This window comes from Strongylocentrotus purpuratus, unplaced genomic scaffold (genome assembly GCF_000002235.5).
Source record: "Strongylocentrotus purpuratus isolate Spur 01 unplaced genomic scaffold, Spur_5.0 spur5_scaffold_11, whole genome shotgun sequence".
NCBI lineage: Eukaryota > Metazoa > Echinodermata > Echinoidea > Camarodonta > Strongylocentrotidae > Strongylocentrotus > Strongylocentrotus purpuratus.
The window spans coordinates 18,363,803-18,391,067 of NW_022145596.1; the positions used below are offsets into that span (position 1 = coordinate 18,363,803).

At 39.7% G+C, this 27,265-nt stretch overlaps 2 protein-coding genes across 4 annotated transcripts in view; both read right to left on the bottom strand.

The window, feature by feature from the left end:
- Positions 1-621: 621 nt before the first annotated feature.
- LOC592985 (alkylated DNA repair protein alkB homolog 8) overlaps positions 622-27,265 on the bottom strand; it is a 52,370-nt gene continuing 25,726 nt past the window's right edge. For 2 of the 3 annotated variants that reach the window (XM_030980850.1, XM_030980851.1), the window contains one exon: positions 23,843-27,185. In XM_030980850.1, coding sequence (XP_030836710.1) covers positions 25,814-27,160 — 1,347 coding nt within the window. In that variant the 5' untranslated portion in view covers positions 27,161-27,185 and the 3' untranslated portion in view covers positions 23,843-25,813. Of the gene's footprint in view, positions 1,932-12,273; positions 12,424-23,842; positions 27,186-27,265 lie in introns of those variants that run through there. The other variant, XM_030980852.1, reaches the window with a different exon arrangement.
- LOC115922371 lies at positions 10,064-17,984 on the bottom strand. Its single transcript, XM_030981310.1, has 3 exons — positions 17,880-17,984; positions 12,270-12,423; positions 10,064-10,272 (listed from the first exon to the last, which is right to left on the bottom strand). The coding sequence occupies exons 1-3, from the start codon at positions 17,982-17,984 to the stop codon at positions 10,064-10,066; spliced, it is 468 nt and encodes a 155-aa protein (XP_030837170.1).

A 27,265-nucleotide genomic window follows, 5' to 3' on the forward strand; every position in this document is an offset into this window, starting at 1 on the left:
AAAACTGCATATAACATTCTATGTAAACATCATCAAATTGACAGCAGTATATGGTTTAAATAAAGAATACATCAATGTATCAACCCACGGCTCGACACCAACAGATGCCTGGGACAAGTGGGAGCCCAAATTTTCAGCCCAGACACCCCAAATTTAAAAACTTTTACATAGAGCCCTTGCATACAGACTCTAAAAAAAAATCCAGACCCCTTTTCCATAAATTAGATGCTTTACCTCATCATCATCGTCATAATGATCATAGCTATCAAGTTGCTTAAAAAAATCATGATTATAGATTATACAATACAGTTTGCTTAAAGACCGTCAATACTACTGGGCCAGAGGGGATTAGACCACACAGCAAGGTCACTGACATTAACTCAGCTCTCAACTAACATAACAAAAAGAGGATCATGGGGGACCAACAGGCACCGATTGGGGAAGTTTTCTATGTAGAGGGAGCAAGTAGCTACAAGTAGGACAGTGGGGCTTTAAAGCTCCACTGCACTACTTACAGCTACTTGCGCCCTCTATTTAGCAAATAATGCGTAATCGGTGACCATTGGTCCCCCATGATCCTCTTTTTCTTATTATGAGTGAATGAATGGTGGTGGTGGTTATTTTACCTGACTGCTAACAAAGCATAAATGCTTGTAAGTAAGCAACCAGACGGCCGACGGCTTTAGGTCCTCTCCGAGAGACCTGGTAATGAAGATTAAAGCCTTACCAAAGAGCACTGGCGCATCGCCTAATTGAGAGGTGATTAGATGAGATGACGACCTGTCAGTGACCATGCAGGAAGGTCTCATCCTTCCTGGCAAAACTAGTGCAGTGGGAATTTAAATTTAATCATCAGAAAAAGACATATATGATTTGGGGTATGCAATCTTAAAAATAAGTTCTGAACAGTATTACTGTTACAGTATTCAATAGATATTGCCACATATCTGATTCATGCAATTTGAATGTCATCATAATTTCTGAAATATAACGCACCAATTACCTTGATCATAGTATGTCTCCTTGACTCTCACTCCCTCGATTGTCTGACACAATTCTTCCATTTCACCTTTAACGAATACATGATAGTACCTGAAGAATACTTTCTCCTTGGCCGTGCTCTTTGAATCGTCCCCAAGGTTTTCAGGGTTCTTGGACACTTGACCCTTGGATGCTTGACCCCTCAAGTGCCAGGGAACAAGTAAATCCTGTTGCTCAAACTGAGTTCTGTTCTTGTGGACAAGAATGGTCTCTCCTGGTGGAGTCTCTGCAGAATGTTCATCGTTGTTGATCTTTCCATCTGCAGCACCTTGCTGTAAGCTATTGGTGGCCTCTGTCCGTAGGCTTGGCCGGTCATGACCTGCGTTGCAACTTGCTTGCTCTTCTTGCTGTATCTCTGTAGATACCCTGCTTTTATCATAGGTCCTGCTCCTAACATCATTATCTTCATCCATCCTACTCCTCACATCATTATCATCAGCGACTTTGCTCCTGACACCACTATTATCAGCAAGCTTGCTCTCAAGATCAGAACTATTCCCATGATCATGATCACGGTCATAGGGTATCCGGACTGAAGGATTGGTGCAAAGACCACTTTGAGATTTAGTTTCACGAGTCGTGCCTTCTCTCTTATCATCATTGTCAATAATTGATTCTTCGCGTTTGTCTTCACGTGCATCATTAGAAGGCTCACATTTCCTGCTTTCTTCATCATTACCTGAGTTGGTGAATCTTGTTGTTTCATCTGTCAAAGCATCTCTAGCACACATTGGACAGTTGGTGTTATCTTTACGAGTCTCCCCCTTCTTCAAAATGTATTTGGATTTCTCCTTCTTGTGTTCTTGTTCCATCGCCCAGACAGTGACGAGAGCCAGTCCACCAGGACGCAAGACACGGGTGATCTCTTTTAGAGCCTGCAGTCTGCGAGCCTGTATGAAAGTATTCAGAAAATAAAATCCTTAGCATTGTCCTTCCTTATGCCTCAGTCCCACCTTTGCGTGTTTGGCTTGCGTACTGCTGCGTATTTATGGCAAGCCGTTTTAACATTTATTCCTATTTCTTGATATCAAGAAATCAAATTCTTTATATAAGGAATTCAATTCTTGATATCAAGAATTACCATTGCTTTACAACAGAAAATCATTTCTTGATATCAAGAAATAGGAATAAATGTTAAAACGGCTTGCCATAAATACGCTGCAAAACGCAAGCCAAATATGCAAGGTGTGACTGAGGCATTAGAAGCAATCAAATTCACAGAATTGCAGGAATGATAAACAGAAATGCTTTACTTGAAACTAATTTGCATGTTTAATTGTTTACCTTGGCAGCCCAGAAGGCAAGTGGACGTTGTTCAATCAAATGTATACAAATAGTGAAAAGTAAAGAGTTGGCTCCTCCACTCTCAATTCTCACACCATGCACATGTACAAGTATAAGAGGGGATATATCGACGTGTATGTATTTTTTTTTTTATGAGTGAAACTGCAACTTGAAACAGGACACTTTTCACATTGCCATATCTTTCAAATAGTGCATGAATAACTGATTTTTGAATTTAATTGAGGTATAGGGTTCATGCTTGGTTAATAAAAAAGGAGGTGAAGGGATTCCTAAACATGTTTTATTCAGCACTGCTTGTAACGTTATCTCATCAGAGTAAAAACAGTGTTACATGCATTACCCTTGAGCAATTCAAGATTATTGGAATTATTAATGTTCCATTACTAGTAAGTGTTATCAAGTGAAACCTAATGATACAACCAACGATCATAGATACTTTGGTCACATCCTAAATGAGCCAAGCTGGAAATTGCAACATGTTCAAGTGTGCAGATAATGGTCGGCGTCATGAAAATTCTCAGGGGTGTTAGCTGCCCAATATTGTACTAGCTCGATCAAATAGGCACATCAATAAAAAATGACTTTTCTCATTTCCTAACTACTCTTGGGGTAGAGTGTTTCTGGGGAAGATTATATTAGCAGACCTAGGTCGAAGAGTCATATTCCAATTATGTGGTCTACTGGTCTCCATTTACAGCAAACTAAATAATGACTGCCTCTCGCTTGTTATCTTTGCTTGCTATTTTTCATATCCCTCACCTTCTTGGTCTCAGATTTCTCTCATTTTCATCTCCCTTTTCCCCTCCCACTCCTTCTCCCTATCCCTCTCTCTCTCCCTCATTTCTCCTCTTGTTCTCCTCCTACTGAAATTATTTTTTCTTCTTCTTCTTCCTCCTCCTTCTCCCACTCCCCCCCCCCCCCCCCCCCCCCCCCCCCTCTTTTTTCCCTTCTTCTCCCCCTTTTTCCTTTCTTCTTCTTATTTCCCCCTCCCCCTCCTCCTCCTCCTCTCTTTTTCCCTTCTGCTCCTCCATTTTTCCGTTCTTCTTCTTATTTCCCCCTCCCCCTCCCCCTCCTCCTCCTCCTCCTCCTCCTCCCTCCTCCCCCTCACCCTCCTCCTTCTTCTCCTCCTCCTCCTCACCCTCCTCCTCCTCCTCCTCCTCCTCCTCCCCCCCCTCCTCCTCCTCCTCCTCCTCCTCCCCCTCCCCCCCCCCCCCCCTCCTCCTCCTCCTCCTCCTCCCTCCTCCTCCTCCTCCTCCTCCTCCTCCTCCTCCTCCTCCCCCTCCACCCCCTCCTCCCCCTCCTCCTCCCCTCCTCCTCCCCTCCTCCTCCTCCTCCTCCCCCTCCTCCCTCCTCCTCCTTTTTTCCCTTCTTCTTATTTTATTACTGTAAAACTGGATTCAACCTAATTAATTACCTGAATGAAAATAAGTTGTTGACTGGATCAATGCAACATATTCTGCTCAACTCATTATACAAATGTTTAACGGTAACAATACCACTTTTAGCAATTGAAACTAATCAGTTTAAAATATTTCACAGAGAATCGTTGTCATGCTCTCCAATCCGCCGAGCACCTAAAAGTATCTGTAAAGAGCGAAGAATAAAATGAGCCGCATGGGGGAAGATGTGACATCCTATCAGACACGTAAGAAGAAAATGGAATTAAACTATGTCTCCATCGATGAGGCTGATGTTGATTCAAGGCTGTGCAATGTGGCTGACACATCAGCAGACAGAACCATTCATCTCCCAATACCATCGGGAGGGGGGGGGGGGGGGGGGGGGGGACAGGGGCCAATTATCCCACATTCTAAATCCAGACATTCAATCCTGGAAAATGGACAGGGGTGGTAGGAGCAGCCAATTATCCCACATTCTAAATCCAGACATTCAATCCTGGAAAATGGACAGGGGTGGTAGGAGCAGCCAATTATCCAACATTCTAAATCAAGACATTCAATCCTTAAAGGTAATACAAAGTTTTGGGAATATTTCATCAGGATTGGATCATGAAATTTAAAATTTGCATTACTATTGTGAAACATAGTGTTAGAACACCCAACTCTAAAAAAAAATTGGGCTCTAAAAAGCTTTTGAATTGGAGTAATTAAAATTTAAAAAAAAAAAAAAAAAAATTATTTTTGGTATAGCTCCCTCCCAGTTCGAAAATTTACATGTCTCTGAAGAGCATAACACATATAAAGCACTATTGTCAAAGTGTAATAATTAACATGTTTTGACACCAAATCATATTACCAGACTTAAACAATATATATAATCATGAAGATAATTATTTTAAAGTCGAGTTGCCTTAGTGTAAGATTTTTAAACTGTCTCCTAAATTAGACACCGATGAAGCGCTGAATATGGAGGGAAGTGTTTCAAGGAGCTACGGATCGTGGTTGGAAATCAATCAATCATCTACCTACCTATAGTACCTACTAAAATCTACGTTCAGCTCCATATTCATGCGCATAATTGACGTGGCAGCCTTACAGGTGTTTACAAAATGACCTTGCGCTTTGCCACATTCTTTCCTGTTTGTTTTGTTCTAGGTTGTTTTTTGGACAGAGAGAGGGGTTGGCATGTTGTTGTTTTGTCTCGTTTTGTCATGCTTTTGTTTTGTTGTGTCTTGCTTTAAGTTTGCTTGCTGCTGTGATGTGTGGTGTCTTGTTGTTGTTGTTTTTTGCTAATATTTTGTTGCTTTGCTTTGCTTTGTTTTGCTGTGCTTTGTTTTGCTTTGTTTTGTTTTTCTTTGTCTTGTTTTCCTTTGTCTTATTTTGCTATGCATTACTTTGCTTTGCTAATCTTTATGTTTTGTATTGAGAAAATCGCAAAAAGTATATTTTTCTACGTCATCATTTGCATCTGAAAGACAGTTTCATTCATGATATCATATACTGTACATAAATTGTGTGGATTTGCCATTTTTTAAAGTTTGACAAATGCTGTGGAAACGTTACAGAGGTTGCAATTTTAGGAAGATTAAAAATTGATGATTTTTGCTTGCAGTGTGAATGCAGCTAATATCATCAATTGGTTTCATTCATGATATGCATAAATCATCAATATTGGTTAAAATATTTTCATTTCACGACTAGAGCTAAATGAAGTCTTTGTTTACACTTGCAAGCTTTACGTTTCGTTAGGAGGAATTAGTAAAAACACTATCTTTTTACATCATCATCTGCATCAGAAATTAATAGTGTGGTACGGTATGTCACTGAAACAGCTCCCGTAGGACTTTTGTGCCAAAATTGATTTTTTGGCATTTTTGGATTGATTGGGGTCCAAGCTATCAGAAATTGATGGGGTTCAAATTTTCCCGACCCTCAACCCCTCTCTGGGGGGGGGGGGGGGTGTAGTTTCCTATCATGAGACCCCCTAAAATTGGGTGTGTCATTCATCTAATGACTGGTTTCACAAAACTTGAGTTGTTTTCTAGAACTGTGGTTATCCCTCAACACCGAGAAAGGTAATTTGAAGACTTTCAGTTGGATAAACCCTCCAACCAACCCATCCCCATCCCTACCCCACCCCCGTCAGCCCAATTTGCGTACCTTTGCCATTGTTCGGCCAGCTGTTTTAAGGTGTAGTACTTTTATTACCATTATCATATATATTTACTACCCCATTTCCAAACACAAAGAGACAGAAACAAACATACAGACAACCTTCATGTATACACATCTACCTCCCCCCCCCCCCCCCCCCCCCACACACACACACACACACGCACGCACACGCTCATGCACACACGCACACCCTTCCTCCCACACGCACATACTCACACACACACACCCAAACATTCACAGGCAAGTGCGCTCGCGCGCACACAGCGCGCACACATTCCTACATACTGTGATCATTGTTTCCAGCTCTTCTGTGGTAAAAGTTGTTTTGTTCCTTGGTCTTCGCAAGTTTGACAGAATAAAGACCCTCTTTTGCAGTATATTGCCTGATTTTCCAAGGTAAGCATAAACATATAGCCAATGGCAAATCTCGATTTTAAAATTTTATGTGATGTGGGTCTTCATTATCGGTTAGAGAAGAAGAAAATAAATTGCAAAAACAAGAGAGAACTTTATTACTCTTGATCAATCAATCAACTTAGATGGTTAAATTCCCAAATTGGTAAACATTGTATGCATTGATATATATATATATATATATATAAGATCATGGACCTATTACGGAAGGACATTCAACGTTATTCTTTCTTTGATCCAATGAGATCCACCGCCTTCTGATTATGTGCATCTTGATGAGAACATTCAGCTGTTTTAACAATACGACTGCTCAAGCATTTTCGGTTACTAACAAAGGAGCAGTATCCCTCTCTTGGGTTTTGTCTTCCTGATTTTGTCAAGAAGGGTGTGAACATCTGGTTTGCCATTGACAACATTGATCTCTTGGAAGACACATCCACAGGGCAAGGAACCTTTCACGGGACAGTGGTAATCAACCAACAGGCTGTAGATGGAGAGCCAGTGAATCAACCACGTGTCATACCCGAGAAACTTTCTTCGCAAGGCCTTCTAGCATTTGAGATGAATGTGCTTCCAGAGCCAGACATCAGAACTAGCCCACTGAGATTTCAGGCCTACAAGAAGAGGAACCAAAATCTCATTTCTCAAGAATTCACTCATACCTGGGCTCTTGTGTACTACCTTACAACAGATGACAACAGAGAAATCATCCGAACTGAACCTCAGCTGCATGATGAAGAAGCCCAGCGCAGTGAAGAGATGCCAAGTGATGCAGAGTCTACAAATGATGAGGAAAATGAGCCTTCTAGCAAGAAGGAGGAAGCTGGGTCTTCAAAGGACAGAGAGGAAACAAACTCTGTCGTGATCATCAAAAAGCAGGTGAAGAAATCAGATAAACTAGCAAAGAATGATGTTCTTCCAACATGGGCTGCAACTAGGTCCTTATTGTTGTCTCAATCCTCTCCTGCTAGCACGCCTACAAACACAGCGGTGGTTGCCCCATTATTCAAGACATCGCCAACTGATTATGGGACCCTCTATACTGTTCTTCGGTTATCCCAGGGAATATCTGCGACTGTTGTTGGCCCTCGCAGAAAGACATTGATAACGCTAGATCTCGATCTTTACTCCCGAGCGTTGAAGATTCAGCAGTCGGTGGGAAACGCCAACTGGATCTTAAGAGCTGGAGCTCTCCACATTGCTTTCGCTGCCTTACATGTTCTTGGCAAAACCATCGATGGTAGCGGTCTTGACACATGTGCTATCGAATGTGGTGCGTACACCTCAGCATCTTTTTGCAGGATCTTTGGTGGTAAAGCTTACAAGCGTGGCTTTGAATTCCACATTACTGCAAGCCTTGCAATCATGATGTTGCGTTTTGATGCCATACTATCGGATCTTCCCAAGGGTCCAATTCGCATCCAGTGCAATTCTCTCAAAGAAAAACTTCATGGACATGACCCGGAGATGGTGGAGATCTATGAAGAAATCCAATCCTGGTACTCAAGCAATGTCAAACCGCTTGAAGAAGCTGAAGACCTTGGCGAGTTTGCCCAGTTCTTGACCCGGTATCTTAACCAGGTGGAGAGTCTTCTACATCTCATTAGTTCATGTCGATCAGGGGACTGGGAGGGCTACTTGTCATCACTAGAAGGCCTCACCAAGTACTTTTTGCTCGTGATCTCCTGAACTATGCTCGCCTGATGCCAGTCCATCTCGCTCAAATGAATGCCCTAGAATAGGATGATCCAGAAACATGGAATGCCCTCAAGTCTGGAGACTTTGTGGTGGCAAAGTCAGAGATACCCTTTTCTCTTCTCTTCACTGATCAGGCTCTAGAGCAAGAAATCAAGAAACTAAAGGGGAATGGTGGGATGGTTGGACTCACAAGAAATGAAGCCGCTCTGGACCGACTAGTCACTACCACACCTCACCTTGCTGCTCTGGTAAATCATTACCTCAATGACTTCCCAAAAGCTACTGGAGCTTCGGTGAGGAAGGAGCATCATCAGCTCTCAGGAGACATTGCAGTGAGGTCAAAGAAGAATGCTATGAAACTACGCCACCTAATCGAGCTGCACGGCGGAGTCAATCCTTTCAAGGAGAAGACACAATTGAAGAGTCTGGTTTCATCGGCACTTGTGTCAAATGAAGCGAAAAGTGACATTCTCCACTTTGCAGAAAAGGGCCAGAAGCGCTTTGAGGAGTTTGTATCTGATCGTTTGCTTTCATCATCAACCCTCTCGGTGTGGGACAAAATGAAGAAACTGAAGCTGAAATCCTTTTCGAAATGGATGGAGAAAAGGAAAGTGCCTGTTGAAGACAAGGTCATCAAGTTGCGGGAGGAACGTAAATTGCTGGGAAGATTCCTTATCATCCAAGGCAGCCGCCCAAGCTTAGTTCCTAAACTTGCAGAAACAAAAGGTGAATATGAAATGTCAGTGGTTCCCCGTTCACTATGTGCTGTCGATGGTTCTTTGTACATCCCAACAGACAAAGCAAGTCTGATGCATGCAGTTGAAGATGCAAAGGCAGAACCTCCCGATGCTGTTAAACAGCCTGATGTCGTGGAGGATAATCATATTCAACTTCCCCACAGGTTGAAATGATGCAGGAAGAGGTTCCGGTTACCGTAGAATATGAGATAACGCAGGTTCCTTCTGGAGCAGCCCAAAACCTAACCTCTTGCATGATCTTCCTGTCAAGGTGCTGATAATTGACGTCATGGGTGTACTTCAAGGCATGAAAAAGACACTAGCTGCCATGCAAAATATGTCAGACCTGCAGAATGCATTCAACAGGCGCATCGAAGGGATGATGGCTAGCTATGATGAAGGTCGAGTTGTGTTTGATCAATATAGGGAAGAGTCATTAAAGAACAACACTCGACAAAAGAGGGCAACTACATCAGTAGAATACGAGATACACCCAGAAATGAAGCTCACAATGTCCATCAAGGAGCTTCTATCTTCATCGTCAACCAAGAAAAAGCTGACGTGCCTGTTAGGTCAGGGGCTGCTTGATAACTTTTCACAGAACACGGACAGCCCTTTCAAGCTAGTAGTTGTGTATGATACCTTCATCAAGGGACATGATTTGGAGGAGGCGCACACACATGAAGAGGCTGATACCCTGATTCATAATCAAGTCCTTGCCTCTACTGCTAGTGGTGCCTTGCAAGAAATTACTGTCTGGTCCCCTGACACTGATGTCCTCCTTCTCTTAATTCATCTAGTATCTTGTGGAAACAATGCAGTGCCCACTTCTCTACAATTTTCTACAGGCAAGGGTACAAATGAGAAATAGATGTGCTGGAGCGGGTTCAAGTCATTGACATCAAAAATGTCAAGGCCTCCTTGGACTTCACAATTTTTCTGGTGCTGACTGGGGAGGAAGTTTGTTGGGATATCCAAGAAGACATGGATCAATGCCTACTTAAAGCTTGATGATGATGATCCTGCCATTATCTGCTTCAAAGAACTGGTGAGGGTTCCATTCCAATTGAGCTTTGCAATGGAGAGCTTCCAACACAGGTGAAGGAACTAGAGCATTTCACATGTCGTTTTTTACTGTTCATCAGGTCCAACAACCCTACCATCACTCAGATGGGAACTGTTCCGATCAAAGAACCTGGAAGGTGAGATGTTACCTCCAACTCGTGCCGCATTACTACCTCACATCCTCCGTGCTAATTACATCACGATGAGAGATAAATCATACAAGACTAACTACCCAGTGCTTCCTCCTATCGAAGAGAATAGATGGTATTCAAATAATCGAGGATGTCTTCCAGTCAAGTGTCTTGGGCTCCCTGCACCACGGGCAGTACAGTACTTGAACTCATCAAATGTGGCTGCAAAGCAGGATGCAAGGGACGGTGTAGCTGCTCCAACAACGATTTGCCCTGCACTCCTCTCTGTAAATGCTATGGTGGAGACTGTGAAAACCGGACAAGGGAGGATGCTCCAGATAGTGACAGCGATTGACTTTTACTGGAAGTCTGATGAACTTTCCTGTTGTCATGGTAACCACGAAGTAGGTGGTTACCCCTTTCCCGATTTTATTTTATGTTTTGTTTATAACTGGAAAAATGTTTCCAAATAATTCTTTGATTTAGATCAAGATTGTGTCATGTACAAGTATTTCGGACCAAAATAGCTCAACTTGTTTCTGTTATTTTTTTTTCTTCGGGGCGGGGGGGGGGGGGGGGGGGGGGGGGGGGGACCATATCAACAAAACAAAATGCACATTTTCGTATTATTCTGCATTTGAAAAAAATATATCATATATGATTGGTCAACTTTCTGATTGACTGATGCAATTACAGTGCCTAGAAGTTGATATTTGAGAATTTTGTTATATTATCATCTGAAGGTGTTTGGCGCCATCTGGTGTTTAAGTAAGTTATTCATTTGATAGAATACTAAAATAGGGTTGATTTTTAATATTAACAGCCTAAAATAACAGTGTTAATGACATGTGATATGTTTCACAATTATTCCACTCTATAATAGTACACAATAATGCCATTTCCACTTCTTATTTCAAAATTCTAGCCCAAAAGAAAGAAGAAGGCACATTTTTAGGAAATATTTCCCAGTTTTTCACAATTTTTCGCAAATTGCGCCCCCATAACGTCAAAGTGAAAAAGTTTTATGACACAATATCATTAAAAATGAATCCTTATATACCTCAAAAAACTTCACAGTGAAATTGGCGAAAAATATATGAATTTAGGGTGGAAGACACCAAATTTCCCTATTGCGCTTTATATATGCAATTTTGGCGCCCAAAATGGACCCCCAGGAAGTGAAGGAGGGGTCTGAAAATTGAACCCCATCATTTTTGGCCAATTGGGACCCTTTTGAAGCCAAAACAGCAAAAAATTCAATTTTGGCAAAAAAATCCTACGGGATTACATACCATACCGCACTATAAGGTTTCATTCTTGCTATAAATATATCATCAATTGGTTAAAATACTTGCATGGCATGACTAGAGCAGAGCTAAACTAAGGCTCTGTTTACACTTTTAGCTTTAAGTTTTGTTTGGAGGAATTAGTAAAAACACTACATGCATGCCTAAAGCTAATGTGGGGCATGTTCTCACAGGCTTTCATAATCTGGCTTAATCAGGTTTCATTTAAATCATGTTAAAGCGATACTGAACTGATGAACTTTCTGCCCTGGCATAATGTTTATTAATGCACATCACTATCTCATGGTCAATTTGCCAACACTGTGTAATCCAGTAGCTAATTTCCACTTGGCAGACAGAGGCCTCGATGCAAGAACTAACGGCACAGCTAGGGAAGCAGCAATATACGGGATCATATGGCTACAGCTGACCTGGGATGGCGCTAGAGGAGATTATGCAGTAGTACTTCTAGTACAGTGAGTATGGTTTTAAATTGTCCCTTCTCAGTGAGATCTCAAGCTGTTTATTTGTAGGCCTACACAAGATACCTCAAAACTTAATGGCAGCTAATTATACAACATCGAATGGCACAAAGTTGGATAAAGGGATTGATTTAAGCAACGACAAAAGCCAAGCAAATTTCATGAGAAAGCACAACGAGCCAAATACTCTCAAAGCAAGTGCAATATATATATACTCTTGTGTCCCATGAAAGAAAACCATTCACTATTATGACATTTATTACTTCTATGATATGTCACTTTATAGTAACTTCCATGATAGTGATTACAAGCTAAACGGACACAGTATAAGCTATAAAGGTACTACCGGTAAGCCTTTAAATTTGATTACACAACGAAAATGGATTATTGATAGGACATTGAGATGATTTCAATGTCAAGAGAAATTTCAATTCAGCCTTTTTAATGGCGCTTTTTTTTCTTCTTCTGATGCGGTTCAATGCACCATGTGTGAACGGAGCTTGGGCGGCATTGCGCCTTGAGAAATGGAGCTTACTTACCCGGGTCGACATGTGGTGGACGACAGCAATGCAGATACAGGCATTCATCCTGCCATCGCCAAAGGGTAGAGCCAGCGAGTCGCAGACCAACCCCTCCAGACCACGGGCCCTGCAGATAGCGATTAGTTGATTGCTCCGATCGCAGCCGATCTGAATGATGTGCAAGAGACGGTGACAACCAAAGTGGAAGCGGATTAGGAGGTGGGGCGCATGGCAGTCATTCAAAAAGCCCCGTTCATACATGGCGTGGTAATAAAACCACACCAACAAATAAACACGATAGCAAAACGAATATGCCATATGAAATGAAAAGCAACTAATTACACATTTTCTGTATCTTATACCAAAAAGATAAACAAAATATGACTTTAAAGATTACATAAAAAGTATGACTTTAAAGATTACATACAAATTATGACTTTAAAGATTACATAAAAAGTATGACAATAAAGAGTACACAAATAGCAACATGAATATGCCATATGAAATGAAAAGCAACTAATTACACATTTTCTGTATCTTATACCAAAAAGATAAACAAAATATGACTTTAAAGATTACATAAAAAGTATGACTTTAAAGATTACATAAAAGTTATGACTTTAAAGATTACATAAAAAGTATGACAATAAAGAGAACATAAAATGTATTTAATCTAAAGGCTAAGAATGAGGTAATGAACTCAAAATGTTTCCATTCTTCAAACTGTTATTTTAATTATAATATAAACAAATAAATCTATGATTTTTGGTCTGTGTTTATATCATGGTGTATTAACAAAATAATAATGATAACAATTTGTGATATGATATGTATGTATGTACTATGTACACTGTGTTCAATTTCTTCTGTATTTGTAACCTATGATTTGTAAAGGGCCTCTCAGGAAAACAGTTTTAAGAGAGTTACCCTATTTAAATAAAATGAATAAATAAATGAATAAAATAACATCTATAAATCATCTAAAAATCCAGTGCCTTTGGGCTAACTGAACATTTTAAGATGACATGTTCTTGAATGGGACTTAAAAACTTCATAATTCAAAATGTCACGTCAGAAATCAACAGGCTTCCATTTTAATAGCCCTTCGGCTTTGAAGCTATCACGTACAACTTGCTCTATATCAAAATATTAGAAATATATTTGAGGGCATCTTGGGAGATCAAGAGATTAGGGGCACCGTGCAAAAGGGAAGGCTCCACTTCAGACATTTATAATCCATTTTTATGATCCCTGATCCCCTAGAGCAAATCACTCAAATTCATTGCTGAAAACCAACAATAAAATGGTTTCATGCAATCAACATATTGTGAGGTATTACCAAGGGATGGGGAAATGAAATGAAGAAGGACCGTACATTATTATCTGAAAGAAATTGTAGCCTGTTGCAAAAAGTTAATTTTGTGAAATGAAAATTGGAAATGGATCTACAAATCAAAGAAGTGTGAAGGTGGACCATAACTCACAGGTACAGAGGGGTGGGTGAAGAGGAATTTAGCCATGGAAAGCTTAAAATAGAAATATAATTTTATGGTCTGGGAGTGCTTTTTTTAAATTCTTATGCCTCTGACCACTGAAGGGGGTGGCAGAGACATTACATTTTGGGCTTGTCAAAATATAACAGTGTTTTACCAAATATTGAAATCAATCATGCTGGTGTTCCTTAAGGTACATGTCTTGGGTCAATTCTCTTTTTAATTATGGTTAACGATTTATGTCCACCCATCATCAGTCTTCCCTGCCGTCCAAATGTCTGTTCATCCATGATATTTAAAGAACTATTTGAGCCATCAACTTAACTGAAATTAGGAGGAGGCTTTTCTTGGGATAAATAGATAAATATCACTAGTCTTTGACTTTGATGAAAGCTGATTCACATGCATGTTTTGCGATAGAAAAGAATGAATACCCCAACATAAATGTATTTACAAATATAATTACACACATACATATACATCCATCAATTAACAACAAAATGAATAAAGTAAATTTATAAATAAATAAACAAATAATTCATAAATAATTAAAATTATGATTTTTGAAAAGCTCTATCTGTAAATTCAAGACAAAGCGTTAACAAGTTAAAGAAATAGATTATGAAAGAATATCACGGGTAAAAGACAGAAACTTTTTGACAATTTTGTAGAAAATGGAATGGCATGAATATAAGCCCAGGAAAGAAATACAGACAAGAAAAAGACTGTCAGGAGCAAACTTGTGCAATGTTAGCAACATACTACATTTATGTCTAAACACAGAAATTAATTTCTAAAATGGTAAATATCATATTTTCCCCTTATATTCCATAACATGAAGTCTAAGATGAAGCACTGAATGTGGAGGTGACCTACAATGTAAATCATAGTCGGAAAATCATGCATGATCCTTGTGTGTTAGTCTCTTCTCAGTGATTATTAACATTTATGTTGTTAACATTTATGTCAAGTACCGTCACTTCTCCTGTTTTTACAATGGTATTTCTACAAAATTTTGGGTAATGTAACCGAAGACTTTGTAGATCAGACAGGGTGTTCTACAAAAGTACTCAAAACATGATAACGTAATGACAAGAATGATCGTTACAAGCCCATTCAGAAAAGGAATACCACAAAGATTACTAAAGAAATCATGCATTCCCTTGCTTTTGGTAATATCATCTTTCTTATTGAAACACAATTCACAGACATTCTGAAAATCAACCTCAGGGCGATATCAATTCAATACCATATTTTTTATCACTCAAAAAAGAAAATCATGTTCAGATTAGGTGATCGTGCCTTCTCTTCAGTTGCTCCATGCCTCTGGAACTCCCTCCCTCCTATCCTTCGCGACACCGACAAGCTAGAAAGCTCTAAAGGGATCGTTTAACAATGTTAAATCTGAGATACACTGGCCTACGTGTTATCAGTGTCTTTGATATGGTGTAATATTGAAGCCCTAAAAAAAATTGCACTTCAAAATGGTCAAGAAGTGCCTCAAAAAAGTAAAAATCTTTGAGTTTGAGTGACCGGTTTTACCATACTCGTTTTTCCCAATAAACTGTAGTGTTTTGAAAACCGTTAGGCAAACGCAAAATTTGGTTTGATTTCCAATCATAAATATCTTGATAATCAGACAGGCAATCGGCTTGTAAAAGTCATGGGGTTCCTGACTGACCTAAAGGTTTATAATTATCATTGCAGCATGAGCTAAATCCAGAATTTTGTTTCAGAATCTGAGACAAAGTCACCGGATCCCTTTAAGTCAGGCCTTCAAACACATCTTTTCCAGTTAATTTTTAGTACATGACTACTGGAGGAGCGGGCGCCTCTGAATGTTTGACACAGATAATTGGCGCCATAAAAGTGCTGTAGACCATCATCATCAGGTAAGAATTCATTCTAGTGTTTCAGAAATTCAATATATGATACACAAGGGTAATAAAATTACACTAATCAGGTTCATTTCTTGAAAGTCTATAGTGATCCTGTTTTAAAGGCCATCTGTACTAGTTTGGCTAGGAGGGATTAGACCACCCAGCGAGGTCACTGACAGGTGGCTATCGCATCAACTCAGCTCTCAATTAACATAAGAACTAGATGGAACTTCGACTGCGCGCAGTCGAAATGATGCCTCCGTCATAGAGCAATTTACAAACCAAAACAGAAGAAATTTTTCAAATTCAAGTTCAATTGTAATCCATTAACAGGTTCTCAGAATATTGTGATTACAAGCAATTTCTCATATACATATATGACCCTTTGATCTTTGACCTCATGACCCTAACATCTACTCAGTTCATTGGCTCTGCAAGATGTCCAAAGTTAAATAGTAATCCATCTGTCAGTTCTAATGAGAATGCGTTCACAAGCTATTTTGCATACATAATGAGCCCATGACCTTTGACCTTTGACCTCATGACCAAAGAATCTACTCGGTTCATTGGCTCTGCAAGATGCATACATGATCTAAGTTTGGCAGGAATCCATCAATCTGTTCTAATGATAATGCGATCACAAGCTATTTTTGCATACATTTAGCCGCATGACCTTTGACCTTGACCTCATGACCCCAAAATCTAATCAGTTCATCGGCTTCGCAAGTAACATACATGACCTAAGTTTGGCAGGAATCCTTCAATCGGTTCTTGAGATAACGCGATCACGAGCAGTTTTTGCATACATAATGAGCCCTGTGACCTTTGACCTTTGACCTCGTGACCCCAAAATCTATTCAGTTCATCGGCTCTGCAAGATACATACATGACCAAAGTTTGGCAGGAATCCATCAATCGGTTCTTTGGATAACGCGATCACGAGCTGTTTTTGCATACATAATGAGCCCTGTGACCTTTGACCTTTGACCTCGTGACCCCAAAATCTAATCAGTTCATCGGCTCTGCAGGATACATACATGACCAAAGTTTGGCAGGAATCCATCAATCGGTTCTTTGGATAACGCGATCACGAGCTGTTTTTGCATACATAATGAGCCCTGTGACCTTTGACCTTTGACCTCGTGACCCCAAAATCTAATCAGTTCATCGGCTCTGCAAGATACATACATGACCAAAGTTTGGCAGGTATCCATCAATCGGTTCTTCAGATAACGCGATCACGAGAACGGGACGTACGGACGGACGGACGTACGGACGGACGGACGGACAACCAGAAAAATAATGCCTCCGGCTACTTCGTAACGGAGGCATAAAAAGAGGATCATGGGGGACCAATGGTCACCGATTAGGATCTATATAGAGGGAGTAAGTAGCTACAAGTAGTACAGTGGGGCTTTACCAAACGAAAGAAAAGCAGTACAAAGAAAAATACCAAACTATAATTCAAAAGATAGGTGTTGCATAAAACTGCCAAAGGAAATCCTATTTGTTCGTCTTGAGCAAAGACAAACATAAACAGAAAATGACATGTATTATGCATGAGATAATGACCTAGAGAAATATAGGTTATGGATTCCCATGTGAGAAAATATCATTAAAATTGCAACAAGAGCTACATCACTCAGATATTTGCCCTCTGCTAAAACAAATTCTTATAAAAAGAGAGAAAAAACAGTGAGTGTATCCCCTCGTTCAGACCGGAGAAACCCTACGTTTCATAGTATAACTCTATTAAATAGCTTTTCTTTTGTTGAGTTCACACTGGTTGCTAAACAGGAGATTGGGCACTGTTTGGTTCCATACAAGAACTTAATCTAGAATCACAGTTGACACGTCTTGTTATGCTGTAAGACTGCAGCACTGTATGAACGAGGCTGGTGATGCATGGGTATACTAAACCGGACTTTAAATGAAATTCAGAACCAGAGAAGCACAACGTGGGGTAAACAGCTGCCTTTTGTCCTTCATAATGACTACTTTCCTACAATATTTCCAAACAAAACACCTGCAAGTATACCCCTTTTACCCTACTATTAAGCTACATGTACTAGAAGTGACACTTCGTTAGACGTTTCTTGAACGATATTCCCCATGATGTGAATAGGCCCTACACGCGACAGTGACCCTGTGCAGCGGATGCCTGCGCTGCGCAGTCTAAGCAGATTAACGTTTTAACCGTCACTGGTCATGCAGCAAGGAATGACAACCAGCCCGTCGAGACTGTGCTCACAATGGAATAAAGAGGGCGCTGAGAGACCGATGATGCTGGAAGCGGTAGGAGCACAGGAAGGACGGGGTGGGTGTTATCGTAAGAGATGGCACGAAGGAGAGTCATCTTGGAAAGAGGTGACGAAGAAGGGGGAGTTGGATCAAACTAAGGGAAGGGTGAGGTTAGACCCATCCCTCCCCTCCCCCACCCCCTTCCACCCCTCCAAAAAAAATATCTGATAATAATTATGCCAATGTGCCTGGTTAAAAGTACTTCTCTTCCTTTCCGTTTTGCTAGAGCACAATTTTTTTTTTTTTTTTTAAGAGGGGGGGGGGGTTAATCCCTAAAACAATGCCTAATCGGTGCCTATGATCCCCTTTTTCTTATGTTAATTGAGAGCTGATTTGATGAGATAACCACCTGTCAGTGCCCTTTTGTATTATTTATTCGGCACTTTCAAGAAATATAACAATAAAACAATGTAATCATGGTAAATACAAAATTAGAATGACAAAAACTGCAAATTCAAATTTTTGTAGCAATATTCTGAGTGCAAAAGATAAAAATTTAACTAGTCAAACCTGCTTTAGTGACCACCTGTCTACAAAGGCCACATTTGTTGCTTCCCTTGAGAATGGTTTCTCTTGGAATCATGTACTGAAGAAATCTGTCTACAAAGGCCACTTTTTGTGTTTCCCTTGGGCGGTCGCTATAGACAGGTTTGACTGTATTTTAGAATTTTCATAAATTCCACATCAAGAACATGAAATCTCCTTGATAATAAAAAATATGAATGATTTGAATCTACATTTTATGCCTATAAAAATAAATTTTACAAAAATATTTCATAGATGATAATGGCTTTCCAGAATAGTTAACTCCAACTTAGACATATGTTCAACTTAGGATCTTTGTGAAACACCCCAGGTTGCACAATAGGCAGTCATTATGCAACACCACATCCAACATATGCAGGTCAATGAACTACTCTGACATCACTATTTCAATCAAGATGTCGACTATATCATGATAAAGTGGCTTGAAAGGAAACCGCAAACTTTGGAGAGATTATTTTCCTTGCTAAGAAATTGAAAATAATAGTAATTTCAAGATCATTTTTCAACTGGCTGACCATTTGTTATATTAATAAAATTATGAGTTAATTTTCTTGGGTTTCATTTTCCTTTAATGTTGAGGTAAACTTTTCCTTTTAAGTTTGTTATATAAATCCATTTCACTGGAGGCTAGATCCTCTAACATTTTTTCTCTCCTTTAAATCTTTCTCTTCATATTCATTTACACCGGCTCCTGAAAATTACTTATTAGCTACGATTACACAGGTATCCTATAGCAGATAGAATAAGATTCAATAAACAAACAAAACAGAAATATATGCAATTAATATTTCCTGAACAGGGGAAGCAGCATATGGATAATTGCATTTCAATTCCCACCAGGTATTCTAGGTAAAATCCCTAAATATACCTTTAATAGGATCATTGCTGGAAGAGCAATATAACACCACCGATCATGCACATTAAAAACACCTCATGGGAGGCTAAATGCTCTTAGCGAGTCCACCGATTCTCTAGTATCGCCTTTCGCGCAGTGTCTATAATCGTTTAAAGCGGTGTTCTCCAAAGTAAAAAAATATCATTTTGAGAGACTGTTAAGTGGCTTGGTGTTCATCAAAAAGTGATTATCATATCAATAATGAAGGTTAAAATTTGTTCTTCGGGTTATGAATTTTGATGATTATTATTATTGCCTTCCATCTCTGCTATTACAGGTAAGAGGAATTATTCTAAAGGTTAATACCACATTTCCGGAATTAACTTTTCATTTCTCCTCTGTTATTAAATTGCATATCATCTATATGTTTTTCTTAATACATTTGCAGAAAAATGTTTTGTGTTTTTATTTGTCTGTTTGTCTTTTTTTGTTTGTTTGGTTGGTTTTATTGTTGTTTATGTTTTGTTTATTTTTGTATTACTTGAAAATTATAATCACAATCATAGCGGTACTACAGTGAAATATCAAGGGTATAGAAAAATAATTAAAACATTATATAATATATTCATGTTATCCCCCAAAACAGACTTAAAGCCCCACTGTCCTACTTGTAGCTACTTGCTCCCTCTATATAGCAAACAATGCCTAATCGGTGACCATTGTTTATTGTCACCTGATTGGGTGAGATAACCATCTGTCAGTGACCATGCTGGGAGGTCTAACCCCCCCCCCCCTGCTATAAGTAGTGCAGTGGGGCTTTAAGCGAAATGGGGCAACGCACTTAAAGGTACTATGTCCCATTTGCAGGCCCAAAAAATGAAAAGAATAAATTCCAACGGCAATTGAAAGATAATACTTATTTAGAATTTCCCTAAAAAAGGTGGGGCTTGAAAATGTCTTCAAATGGGAAAATATCGACTATTAGTGGTCAAAATCGACTTAGGAGCTATAGAGCCAAAAGTAATAGTCTTCATTTTCAGACCATTGTACCGAATCAAAGGGTACATGAGCATTTACCTACATCAATAACCCACTTCTTAATGTCGAAAAATTAAGCTGAGTGTATCTTTGCGCAGCACAAAACGTACAACCAATCGGTACAATGGTCTGAAAATCATACAATTCAATTTAAAGAGCGCACTCGCTCAATTTGATTTGACAACTAACGCTCGTTATTTTTACACCAAAAGACATTTTCAAGCCCTTCTGTTTTGAGGGAAGTTCTAAATTAGTATTATCTTTCAAATGTCATTGGAATTTAACCTTTCTATTTTTGTGGCCTGCAAATGGGACAGAGTACCTTTAAGAGGGGGTTCCTGATTTTCATGCCAAGATGGCACTCCATCACTCCACTTTTTCTTGTCTCAAGCATCCTCCTCATTCGGACCAACCTTACTGCTCTCTTTCATCATTATATCTTTTCATGAAACCTTCGTTCTTCTTTTCTCTCTTATGCCATCCACTTCCAGATCCCATACTCTTTTCACAGGCTCATCATCTCCCCTTCTCATCACATGACCCATCCATCTCAATCCACTTCTCGTTACCACTTCAACCACAGATTCTTCCAGACCCACCCTTTCCATGAGCTCACTTGTGTTCTTTCTACCGAACAGTTTCACACCACACATCATCCATTAGCATAGCTTGTTCTGTTCTCCTCAAGATACCTTCTTCTACGGTCTTCGCATTCCAAGTTTCTTTACCACATACTACTATTGCTGTACTTTAAAGGTATAGACCAGTTTTGGAAACGCCCCCCTCTCAAAAATGAAATGTAAGATCTTATCACCAATCATGTGAAAGTAAATGTTTTGACTAATACCTGATGATACAAATTTTACTGGGAAACCACCTACTAATTGATTTATTTGGTAAATTATTACATCTATTTGGACCTGATAGATATCGCTCGTGTCATGCACATGTTCGTGTAGTCCCACATACATCTTTTTGTGTACAGTGCTTGTAACTTTACCAAGACTGGGCCAAATTTCCTATCATTTTGATGATTCCAGAACCTTGCAGTACACACCAATACTTATATGCTACATGATCAACCATTTCTGATCGATTCCACGTTTCTTTCACAATGCAATCGCACGACCAGAACTAGCCTTGTTGATCTTGCCTTTTATTCTCCAAGATAACAAAACCAATCAATCTTTTCAACATCTCCCATATTCATCCCTTCTTGCTCCTCCACCACCCCATTACTAATCCCAGAATGCTCATATCAACAGACAGATTTACAGCTCTCGAGAAGCACATTATGAGACCAATTTATGCTTGAAGCTACAGATACTACTGTACCCATGATTTTTTGTATTATTTATAAGTAAACGAATACTCAGTCAAACCTGTCTATAGCGACCGCCCAAGGAAACACAAAAAGTGGTCTTTGTAGACAGGTTTCTTTAGTACATGTTTCAATGAGAAACCATTTTCAAGGGAAACAAGAAATGTGGCTTTTGTAGACAGGTGGTCACTAAAGCAGGTTTGACTGTATTAACTTTTAACAAAATCAAATTTCTCAACAAGTCAATGATGTCACTATAACTATAAGTTGACACTGTTTTTACTTGACAATCTTCTGGACCAAGGAAATGCAAACTGAAATAATACATTTTCACTTTTTCAAAAAATGTATGACTCAGGAGGGCCTATTTTCTTTAGGAGGATATAAACCAATATGCTATCCATAATATATTTTGAGTAGTGCACCAAGGGAGAAGGCACTTAGGAGAAAACCAGAAATTAATGATATTTTTGTATGCGACTACTGCAAATTTGAGATTTTCATAAAGCGAACTCATATTTCAAACATTCTTAACTTTATTATTATTGGACTAATCTTTTTCAAACTTTTGCTTTTCTGTTTATCTTATTTTTCTGCTTTCATACACATGAAAATATTACAAGGCGGGTTGGAGAGCCATTTACTTAATAATCAATCACTTTTAAAATGGCACGGGGGGGGGGGGCTGTGTCATGAGAGTACAAGGCTCTCCTGAATCCTGGACCATTAGGCCTGTCTTCATCAGCTCTAGTTTGCCAAATAACCTGCTATCTGAACTATCCCGATCGCAAATTAGCCAGTTGATTTGCGTCTTCATCAGCCCAAAGTTGCAATCAGCGGGATATTTCTTTACATAAAGATCATCAAATCACAGGCATTGTGAACTACATGTACAAGAGTGTAATCTTGCTTCTACAATCTACATAGCCCTAAATTTTGTATTTTGTAGGATTCAAACCATTTGAAATTCATAAATGTAGCTGTAGTGTTCATTTTAAATCCTGTAGTAAACATTCTCCTTGCATAGAAACTATTTTCTTCTCTCTCTTTCTCTCTCTCTCCCATTGTCCACCTCCCCCCCCCCCCCCGTTCTGTCCACCTTTCCTCTCTCTCCCTCTCCCTCCTATTCTGTCCATCTCTCACTGTCTCTCTATTTCCCTCTCCTCTCCTCTCCTCTAATCTCCTCTACTTTGTTCTCTCCCCTCTTTTAATAGCCCCTCTCATTTCAACAAATTTCTTCAAGTCTAGACTAAAGCAAAATGGCACATAACAAGTTTCATGAAATGGGGCCCTGATCTAGCTGAAACAAAAGTGGCAAAGAAAGAAGAGAAATATCGCATGGAACAGTGACACCTCTTGGCTTGGGGATGGAAACAATATCACAGGCTTTTATAAGCCCACCCAGGCGCGTACGCAGGATTTTTTCAAGGGGGGGGGGGGGTTAACATTTATAAATCGGGCCGAAATTTTCGCAACGACTCAGCCAGCCGCTGAATAAGCGGGGGGGGGGGGGGGGGGGGGGGGGGGGGTAAGAGGTCACTTTTTTCTTTTTTTTTTTTGGTCCCAAAAATCGCAACGACTCAGCCGACCGCTGAATAAGGCGGGGGGGGGGGGGGGGGGGGGGGGGAGGGGGTAAGAGGACACATTTTTTTTATTTTTTTGGTCTCGAAATTGAAAATGTGACATTTGCTCCGTTGGGGGGGGGGGGGGGGTAAGGTCAGATTTTTAGGTCAACCATGGAATAAAAAAAAATAAAAAAATCCAAAGGGGGGGGGGTTTTAACCTCCCCCCCCCCCCCCCCCCCCCCCCCCCCCCCCCCCCCCCCCCCCCCCCCCCCCCCCCCCCCCCCTGTGTACGCGCCTGTCGAACCATCATAATGACATGAAAAGTCTGCCACTTTCCTTGTTCCACAGATGTAGTGATAATATGAGATGTTTAAAATTATGCATTATTCATTCTGGAAAAGGTAATGTGTAGCAAGGTCTTTATTATTATCATTTAAATATTTTGTATTTATTAAGTATCCAGGAACACAACATCAAAAGTTCACATACACCGAAAATGAACAACATTATAAAAGCATACAAAAATGATGATTATGATATTAATAATTTTAAAAAATATTGGATGCCTGGTGATTGCTAAAAAACAACATCGATTTTTGTTTTTTAAAAATACAGAAAATACCAGATTAATGTAGCAAAAAAGTAATTAGACGGAATTCTCATAATCATTGTACATGCAAACCATGCAGCACATTACGCATGTATACTATATTATACGTATGTGTAGGTCCACATACCTATACACACGCCCACTCCCACACCGCATACATTTTTTTTCTTTCACTCATATTTTAAAAACTATTTCACATCACGGCGGAGCCCCGTGTACATAAACACTGTACACATAAATGATTACGAAAGATATTAAGACATAATTTACAAACGAAAAAAAAGGCAACATTAGAACTGTTATACACACTATCACAAATCTTTACGCTTTGAACAAACTACGAAAGAAAATGAAAAAGATGCTATTACATAAACACGTTACAAAAACAACATTTGTAGCATTATTACTCCAAAAATATCCAAATCAAAATTATATCTAAGATAAGAGTGATTGCTAGAACAAAAAAAGGATTCAACTACTAAGAAGCTGATGTATAAAGCTGATTTATATTTTTAAAAAAAATATTCTGCAATATATAATAAGTCAAGAACTTGATTTAAATGATACCAATCAGATTATTAAGTATAATTGTTTTTAAAGTTAAAGACAAGCATAGAAGATACTAGATACAAAGATTGTATATTTGGTACAATACGATGACATCATATAAAATGTACTAAAAAAGAATTCAGATTTATTTTCCTGCCTGGAAAGAAAAAGAAAAAAACGTGGATATATAGACGTCAAGGAAACGCGCCAGCACAACAGGTTGCCTAGAACACACCGTAGTATTTAACATTTACCAAACAGGAATGATTTGTAGATTGTTGTACAGACACTAAATGGACTTTAAACATTTTTGATTGATCTATTTACCACTCATGGGTTAAATTTCTTTATCAATTAATACACTGTAGCTGTTTTCAAGTACTTGGCAAACAATATTTCGGGTATCTGATGTAATATAGCTTTGAGAGGTGAAGAAAATAGGGATACATAAAATACATTTACAAGAACTTAATTCATCTCGCTCAACAAACCTAGCATGGCTGAGATTCTCTCCCCCTCTCAGTTAATACATTTTGTCTTATTCTAAAACTTAAATGTACTCTGTAAACTTATTTTGTTTCGTAGATACTTACCAGTATCTGTTACTTGTATAATTCATTTGTTCTATTATATATTGTAATACTGTATGGTCTATATATTTCATTTTAATTTATGGATATTTAAGTCGATTTTTTTTTTTTTTTTAAATCAATGATTAAAATGCGTCTGATATCAACAATGCAAATGGAACGGGATAAATCAATATCAGTTAATTTCTAGGGAACTAAAGAAGAACAAATAGATAGGGCCTGCATAAACAATATACATGTTACTTTAAATGAACATGTTACCAAATTGACTGCCCATTCGCGAATTTGAATGCCCGAGATCACCTTCTCGCAATTGTCAATGAATTCGAATGAATCTTGACACACGCACTAAACGGAATGAATAAAAATGATAAAAGTGCGAAATTCCTTGTCCGATACTCTAAACTGAATGATTGAAGTGCATTTTTGAATGACAGTCCCAACCGAAAATGGTGTTTGCGCTAAATTTAATGAAGTGCGAAATTGGCCGAGAAAACCTATATTATTATTGGCATCGTTAGTTTTATCATCTGACGGTACCGTTTGAAAGTCTATTAACATGTAAGTAGTCGAGGTAGTTCTGACCTGTGATCATCACGTTACGCCTGAGCAAACTATATGACATTGAAATTCAAACCAAATGATTTGAGCTGTATAATACATGTAAAAAACGATTGCTGAGAAAAACAGCAATATCCCTTTGATTGACAGTACACACTAAAACTATATGATAAAGGATACTAAGAATCGTCGTCTAACTTGCTTTTAAAGGATACACATAATATAACTTTAAAAGGGTATTGGTTCAAAAGACCGACTGGACACTCTTCTTACATAATGAAAAAGAGGTAATCTCTCTCCCACTCCTCAACTGTTCCTTTTGAAATGGCCTCCTTTTCTAGTTTCACTTCATGCCTTTTAGTAGCAACGAAGCACTTGATAAACTCTGGTCCAAGGGCCGCAGTGATAGCATCGTCAGAGAGCAAGGCATCAATGGCTTCTTCCATGTTGTCCGGTAGCGTCTGTGTCCCGGGTGGGATGTATTCCTCCTCGTATGCATCCCCTGCTCCATCGATGCCTTCTGGAAGCGGGAGTTTGTTGATGATACCGTCTAAACCTGCTGCAATAGTCGCAGCCATGCTGATGTAAGGACTGCATGCACTGGCTCCCATCCGGTTCTCGACGTATGTGCCAGTTTTGCCGTTTGCCTTGACGCGGATGGCGCAGGTTCGGTTGTCGGGACCCCATGTGGCGTTCCAAGGAGCAAAAGAATGCCGCTTGAATCTCTTGAGGCAGTTGGTTGTTGGTGCCATCAGCACGGCTATGGCTCGGGCGTGAGCAAGGAGTCCAGCCACCCAGTGTTGCCCAATCTCCGACAACCCAGTCGGGCTTCCAGCATCATAGAGCTTGGACACCTTCCCGTCAACGTCCCAGAGCGAGTGGCAGAAATGTGCTGAACTACCAGCTACGTCCGGCCATGGTTTTGACATGAACGTTGCCACTAATCCGTGCTTCAGCGCAATCTCCTTGATACCCAGCTTGTACGTGTGAGCAGTGTCGGCAGCTTTGATCCCAAACTCTGGGCGGTAGGTGATTTCCAGTTGTGACTGCCCGGATTCAACACCGTAGCATTCAACGTCAACACCAGCCTGAGGTAGGTCATTGAGTATCTGCTGGAAAAACGACTCGTACGCGGCCATGGGAATAACCGCAATGGCATTTGTCTGATCATGCAACGGTTTCAGGGTGTCTTCTTTGACCACAAAGAACTCGTGCTCGTGCGCCGACCAAAGCGACAACCCGTGTTTCTCCAGCCTTTCTAACTGTCGTCTAGCCACAACCCTTGGGTAGACAGCCACCTTCTCACCATTGTAAACCCCTTCTATCAAGACCCTAGCCGTCTTCGTACACCAAGGCAAGATCTGAAAGGTATCCAGGTCTGGAAAGGCGAGGCAATCAGCGTTGTGAATCTCCTCTCCATATCCAGTGTTCTTGGCGACTTGGCCCTTGGGGTCGAAAGCCATAAAACCCATGGAGATGTTAACTCCCTTCGTTGCCATCCTTTCGAAATGCCTGGTTGGAATGGATCTGCAATGTGGGATCCCATACATGTCAGATTGTTCGAAACGAACCGAGGTAATGCCATTATCCTGTAGACGTTTCTTTATGAGCTCCATGTTGCGGCTTTGTAGACTCCAAAATCTGTAACAACAAAAATTTAAAGATATGTACATTTCATTTAATTAATTAATTTCCATTTCTGATTACAAAATAACATCAGT

What these genes read in the sequence shown, in the direction of transcription:
- LOC115922371 (XM_030981310.1), bottom strand. Translation starts at nt 17,984, where the DNA reads ATGACTCTCCTTCGTGCCATCTCTTACGATAACACCCACCCCGTCCTT. An exon ending in AGCGCCCTCTTTATTCCATT is followed by an intron (nt 12,424 to 17,879) that starts GTGAGCACAGTC and finishes CACATCATTCAG; the next exon opens with ATCGGCTGCGATCGGAGCAA. An exon ending in CCACATGTCGACCCGGGTAA is followed by an intron (nt 10,273 to 12,269) that starts GTAAGCTCCATT and finishes CGGTTTTCACAG; the next exon opens with TCTCCACCATAGCATTTACA.